The sequence below is a fragment of the Triticum urartu genome, chromosome 2A (genome assembly GCF_056163025.1).
Source record: "Triticum urartu cultivar PI428250 chromosome 2A, HENAU_Tu73, whole genome shotgun sequence".
NCBI lineage: Eukaryota > Viridiplantae > Streptophyta > Magnoliopsida > Poales > Poaceae > Triticum > Triticum urartu.
Window position 1 is genome coordinate 20,658,047 of NC_141874.1, and position 6,954 is coordinate 20,665,000.

A 6,954-nucleotide genomic window follows, 5' to 3' on the forward strand; every position below is an offset into this window, starting at 1 on the left:
TGCTCAAACACGTGCTTCTACGTCCATTAAGATAAATATATAATTCCAAACAAGACAAACACATATATACTTCACCTCAGAAAGTGGGTTAAGCCTAGCATACATGCACAAACAACGATTGGATTTCTAACCCCACTAATAAATTAGGATTTCTTAACCAACCAGGAGAGATGATACTACAGAGACAAAAATTTCAGAACACTTATAGGCACCAGCACAATAAGAGCAACATTGACCACCTTCTGCATGTTATGCAGCCTCCTGTGGAAATTTGCCAAGTCCTCCTTGCAACGCCTGCAAAGAGTCAATGTGTTAGAAGATACAAAGTTACCTATTATTATTTTTCACAACTTACACACAAGTATTATTACATATTGTTCTGCAACTAGGTTTATCTTAGAAAAAACACATATGAGCACTACTTTGCGTCTAAAAAACTAGAGTAGCCTTGCTCAATAAACATCGTCCAGAAACAGTACTAGTAGGGTAAAAAGGCTCGTTCAGTTGTATACTGTATTAAGGAATTTACCTCCCAACTAAATCCATATCATCCAAATTCTTGGATATATCCTTCATACTCTGGTCAAACTCTGCAGTCATGTGCTTTATTTCCTCGCGCTGTTTGGCCAGCGTTTTATCATCATCAGAATAAACCACTTGACCCCCCTATAAAAATTTGAAGGACATGTGTTACAAATGCTGGAAATTCATAAAGAAGTTGCAATACAGTGAATACATCACGGATGCCTCTCAAGGCGGATGAAAGATGCAATAATTTTTTTTTTGTCTTGGTCTACCGCCAAATCTAAATAAGTGTAAACACTAGTGACTTAATAAAGGAACATCTCACCATCCGAACATCCACTAAAAAGTAGTACTTCCTCCGTCCCAAAATTCTTGTCTTAGATTTGTCTAAATACGGATGAATCAAGTCATGTTTTAGTATTAGATACATCCGTATCTAGACTAATCTAAGACAAGAATTTTGGGACGGAGGGAGTACAAGGGTGATTGATTTCTCTAAAAAGATGATACTAGAGGGGGGAAAGGCGCAAAACCGCACCAGCTGGGATCAGATCTAACTTGGGGTGACTGATTTCTCTAACAAGTTGTAAATTAGATGAAACTGGAGAAAAATTAGAGCAAAACCGCACCAGCGGGGATCGGATCTAACATGGATTGCGAGAAATCGAACAGAGCTACTTACCGTGCCACCGTGGGACATGAGGCGAGAACCCGCCGCCGGCGAGAGCGCGTGGACCGGCCCCATACGGGGGGCCACCGGCGGTGACCTGGCACCGAGGGCCGGCAACTTCCTGACGAGGGAGCGCAGCGCCATCAGGTCTAGCGGCGGCGGCGGCGGCGGCGGATTCTAGGGCTGCCTGGACTGTTTCGCTTCCCAGGAGGATAGACACGAACAGGGATATATATGCCAGGACTGTGAACGGGCCAACTGGACTTGTTAGCGCAGGCCCATACCAGCCCAACTCGATCCCGATAAAGAAATCTTCTCAAGTGCAATAATTAGAAAAGGAGTTCTCATTGAAAAAAGAAACAAAAAAGTTATCGTAGAAAAAAAGATAGAAAGATACGTGCCTTAAGCCGACCGTGCGGCGGGGCCATCCACATCAAAAACATCACGGTCGGCTTAAAAAAGATAGAAAGTTATCGTAGAAAAAAAGACGAAAGAAACCTTTTTAAGCCGACCATGCGGCGGGGCCGTCCCTGTCGTACCCCGACGTCAGGGACGTCATCCTGGACTGATATCGTCAGGGACGTCATCACGTCAGGGACGTCAGGGACGCCATCCACATCAATAATTTTTTTTTTGTCTTGGTCTACCGCCAAATCCTTTAGGCCAGGAAGATACGCGCCTCTGTCGTACCCCGACGTCATCCTGGCGCACGACTGGCATCTGGATCCGGAGAGAGATCCCAGTGCCGCCGGTGCCGCGGTTGGCTAGGGCGCACGCGGAGGAGGTGCGGCGCCGGTGGGCGCTGCTGACGCCGGAGCAGCGTCGCGACGACACCTACGCCATCGACTCGCCGAACTGGAAGCGGTGGTTCGCCTTCGAGCACGAGGAGGCGAGGCGTCGCGGCGTGCGCGAGGTCGACCGCAGCCTGCCGCCGCCCCTGCTCGTCGTCCGCAAGGAGGACCAAGCGGCGGAGGACGCCTACCAGGCGGCCCCTCCGGCGATCTACCGCGAGAGCGAGGAGGACGAGCGGTGCAGGCTGGAGACGGCGGAGAAAGAGGAGGCCCGGTACGAGACGGCCATGGCGCAGGCCATTGCCCTCTCTGTGGCCGGCGACTACATGGTGCCGCCGGTGGCCCCGCCGCCCTGCACCGAAGCCGCGTCAAGGCCGAGCAGGAGCCCGAGCCGGAGCCGTCCTCGATCGAGCGCTACTCCTGGACGGGAGTACTGTGTGAGTGGGTGTCCGCGCCACCGGTTTGAATGGGGGCGACACCGGCGCAGGAGGCGGCCTACCTTGAGATGTGGCGCCAACGACGACTGGCCGAGGAGCGTCGTCACGGCAAGTACGAGGAGATGCTCGAGCACGACCTTGAGGAGAAGCAGCGCGAGGCTGAGGAGGAGACGCGCCAGGCTGCGGCTGCATAGATGGCCGCACAGCCCCCCGCGCTGGCACTGCCCACGCCAGAACAACTGCATGCGGCCTACATCGCCGCCGCCTGAAACACGGCGTTCCCCTAGGCCGACCCTGCGCCGACGCTCATTGACCCCGAGGAGGACGACGACACCTAGGGTTGTGCGCTCCCTCGTAGTTTAGGTAGTTTTTATTTTTCTTAAATGCTAATGTGGACGCGTGGACTCTGGCCGGCCTTCGTGGCCGACTGTAATGTTTAATTAATGTTGTTTTTTTTTAAATATGCATGCGTTCTTTTTTTCTAACGCCGTCAAAATGGATCGGGCTAGCTTTGGACGCACGTACCGACCCAAACGCGAAAGCGGACGTTCGTGCCCGCCTGGCCGACCCAAACGGACAAATAGCGGACAAAATTGTCATCAAACGTTGGTCCGTTGGAGTCGCTCTTACGACATGTGGGATAATACTGTACGTCCGGCTCCACCAATTTGCTTGCCGTGAGGCCAACTCCACCGCGCGACCCTATCCTTTCCGCCCCCGTCCGTTTGGGGTAAAAGGGACAAAAAACGCGGCCCAGCGCGCGGGAGCAAACGGACATTTGTCCGCTTTGTGTCCGCTTTCGACCCATCCCCGGCCCAAACTTGCGCTGGTTTTGGGGTGAAACGGACAGCGCGCGGACGGGCGGGACACGCGCGCTTGTCCTCCCCTGGCCCGCCTGTCGGTGGGAGAAACCAACCCCCCCCCACGGCCATTTGGCGCCATTTCCCCCAAACCCTCCCACGTCCCTCCCGCCGCCCCCCTCTCTCCCCCGTCCATGGCCGACGCCCCGCCAAGTTCCGGCGGCCTGGCCGTCGACCCGACCGCAAAGGTGAGGAAGAAGGCGGCTAAGAAGCCGCGGTCGGAGTACACGCCGGAGGAGATCGCCAAGTTGGACGTGGAATCGGCGAAGAGGAGGGAACGGAGAGCGGCCGTCAAGATGAATGCCGCCGCGGCCAAGTTCGCCGCCCAGCGCGAGGAGCTGGAGGCCGCTGCCGACGAGAAGGAGGACCTCGTCAATAAAGCGCACGCCATCCTCATGCTTGGCATGGGCCGTCCGGCGGGGTTCCATGCAGCGGCCGCCGGCCCGGCGAGCATAGGCTCGTCGGTCGCCCGGCCTACGCACTGCCAGTCGCCGACGTCGCGCGTCGCGCCCATGTCGCCCGGCTTTCCTCCGCCCAGGCATGACGGCCAGACCCTTTTCTCGGCGTCGCCGGACGTGGGCTTGTTCGCGCCGTCCATACCACGCCCCGCGGCCGTCATCGACCTCAACGTGACGCCTGGGTCTAGCAGCGGCGGGCGGCCTTCCGTGGAGATGCAACGAAAGCAGGCGCGTGCACCGTTCACGGGCACCATGCCGGCCCCCCGCGTGTTGTTTGAGGAAATGCCAACCTCAACGCCGACGGTGGACGACCCCTTCTACAACCAGTACATGGAGGACGTGATCTTCCAGGGTGGGCACGGACGTGCTTATGATCCCGATGAGACCCAAAGAGACTTGTTGTTGTTGATCGTGTTCACTTGTTGTTGATCATGTCATAGGCATTTCAATCTTTGGAGGCATTTAAGGCCCGGCACAATGACAAGCCATTCACTCTTACGCATTGTTGGACGATCATCAACAATTGCCCCAAGTTCAAGGATCAATATCGTAAACTTCAAAGGAAAAGAGGCAAGAAGACTGCCAAGTTCGCCGGAGGTGGGGATGGCGAGGCGTTGAAGAGGCCGAGGGGCAAGACCAACTCCAAGGTGGACGACATCCGTGACGCCTCATCCATGGCCTTGCATGAGACATTGCATGGCATGATGTCACATAAGGATGTGAGGGACGAGAAGAAGCGGCAAAGCAAGGACGAGCAAATGAAGCAATACCTAGATCTCCAAAGACAGAAGCTTGAGATGGAGGAGGCGGCCAAGAAGAGGAAGATAGACATGGAGGAGGCGGCCCGGCAAAGGCAGCTCGACATGGAAGAGGCCGCCCGGCAAAGGCAGCTCGACATGGAAGAGGCCGCCCGGCAAAGGCAGCTCGAGATCGAGGCCGACAACGTCAAGGCCAGGCAGAGGCAGCTCGACATCGAGGCCACCAATGCCGCCACCAAAGCAAAGGAGGTGGCCCTAGCGATCATGAGCGTGGACTTGTCGAAGATGAGCGACAAGACAAGGGCCTGGTTCGAGGCCAGGCAGAAGGAGATGCTCGACGCCGAAGGCCTGAACTAGGTCGTCCGATCGGCGTGGCCATTCTTTTTGGAGGCTGGCATGGTTGCTGCCCGCCCGCTGGGCCGCTGACATGGGCGCTGGTGAAAAAACATTCATGGGCTGTGTTGCCGGCCGCTGGCTGTGTTGCCGGCGAGGACAACTATTCATTTTGGAGGCTGGCTGTGTTGCCAGCCGCTGGCTGTGTTGCCGGTGATGGTCGTGTAGGCCGCTGGCTTTGTTGCCGGCGTGAACTGGGGCTTGGCATTTGAAACGTCCCTTTTTTTAAAACTGGACGCGGACACGATGGGGCAAAAGGATGCGTCCGCGCGCTGGGCGCACGGCCGACGCATCCCAGGACAGGCCCGGACACGACCCCAAATCCCTACCCAAAGGGACAAAATCCGGACAAAACGGACGTCCGTTTGGGGTCGCGCGGTGGAGTTGGCCTGAGACTTTCTCCAATACGCTAAAGTTTCTGCATCAGTTTAACGATCTTGCATCCCTAGCGGTCCACCAACGTCATCCAACAACAAATCGCAGAAAACGCTTCCGTCACGGTCACGGTTTCAATAGATTTCTCTCGAAACCACGCGGGTCTTAGTCCATACCACCGCTCCCTTTCTGGTCTCTTTTTACAACACACAAAGTTTTTCTATTGCAAAACGATAGTAAGTTTTATATAATGAAGAGACAAACCGCGCCGTACGGACATGTCTTGTCATCCTGCGGTTCTGCACCGATCCGCAACACGGTCCAGACACACTTACTCCCGCAAACCCAAGGCAAAGTAAGGGCTTTGCGGGTGTCCGGACACGTCCGCTTCTGACCACCTGGCCCACCAAATACCCTTCCCCTTGCCCGAGCATGTTCCTGCCCGGCGCCAGCTGCTCACATTCATCCTGGAGCGGCCACTCTGTAATGACACCAGCAGAGAGCGAACGTGGCTTCTCACTGGCTCCCGGATTGAAGCGGCGAACCGCCGAGGCACCGCCTCCGACGCATTCCCGTGTCCACGTCTATTCATTACCGGAGACGCCTTACTGGACGGGACGTGATGTATATCTATCACGCATGTCCAATGCCCCGTCCATCCAGATGCGCAACTAAGCAGGCCCACCGTGCATTAACGCATCCGAACGCCTCGCATCACCGGAATCTGCTATTTAAAGGCGGCCACACCCGGCTAACTCCACCCCACAACAGAAGCCAATCCACACCCTCCTCCCTTGCACCACATCCGCCATGACTGTGGGTGGCAACGCTCGATGGGAGAGCCTTTCAACGGAGATGAAGCAAGAGGTGGCCGCCCTTGCGGCTGCCTGCAGAGCCGTCATGCCAGGTGGATCGAGGCCGACATTCTGGCCAGCTCGCCCGAGGTCTTGAGGATGATGCCACGATGGAGACGGGCTCCGATGACACCGCCCCGGAGACTACGCATGTGCATGCCAGCTTCACCATGGAGCAGGAGCAGGCGCACTTCAACACCGCCATGGCGGGGGAGCAGTCTGTGTCGGTGCCTATGTCAGTTTTCCAGCAGACACGGGAGGAACATTCGTACAACTTGTTCCTCCTCGAGCAGCACCGGCTGGCCGAGGGCCAAATCAACAGCGAGCGCTCAAGCGAGGAGGCCGGCTGGTCGTGGGCCAAATCAAACATCGTAGCAGAGCAGTGTGCGATCTATGAGGCTGCCCGCGCTCAAGGCGCTGCTCGGCAAGAACAGGCCACCGCTGAGGCGTAGCTACAAGAGATTGCGAAATAGAACAAGATCAGCTGCACGTCCTACACACCACCGCCGAAATATTGGGCGGCCCGGTGGGACGACGAGAGCATCGGCGCCTTCATTTCCATCGTAGACGTCACGTCTACGGTGACGTACAAGGCACAGACTCCTCCGAGGATAAGTAGAGCATGGGAGGCTGCGGGGCCTTGTGTCCCATGTGGGTCGGTCTATCTGCATGTTCTACTCTTCCTCGCCGACGACCACACCTTCACTTTATGGGTCTTACCGCCGGTGCTCATGGAAACAACGCATGGAGGACGAGGTCACAGGAAGGAAGCAACAAAGGGCTTGAACGCCGGACGCCACCGCAGTGTAGGTTTAGGTCCGCCCCCTTTTTAA

General features: G+C 56.2%; 1 protein-coding gene across 1 annotated transcript; it reads right to left on the reverse strand.

Moving 5' to 3' along the window:
• Positions 1–1,432, reverse strand: LOC125540688 (uncharacterized). The gene is made up of 3 exons (XM_048704276.2): positions 1,208–1,432; positions 530–666; positions 1–294 (listed from the first exon to the last, which is right to left on the reverse strand). Exons 1-3 carry the CDS (start codon positions 1,337–1,339, stop codon positions 177–179), a joined length of 387 nt encoding a protein of 128 aa, XP_048560233.1. The 5' UTR covers positions 1,340–1,432; the 3' UTR covers positions 1–176.
• Positions 1,433–6,954: the final 5,522 nt, after the last annotated feature.

Excerpts from the sequence above, each read along its gene's own strand:
- LOC125540688 (XM_048704276.2), bottom strand. The coding sequence starts at position 1,339 with ATGGCGCTGCGCTCCCTCGTCAGGAAGTTGCCGGCCCTCGGTGCCAGG. Across the intron at positions 667-1,207 it reads TCATGTCCCACGGTGGCACG|GGGGGTCAAGTGGTTTATTC; the intron begins GTAAGTAGCTCT and ends AAATTTTTATAG. Across the intron at positions 295-529 it reads GATATGGATTTAGTTGGGAG|GCGTTGCAAGGAGGACTTGG; the intron begins GTAAATTCCTTA and ends GACTCTTTGCAG.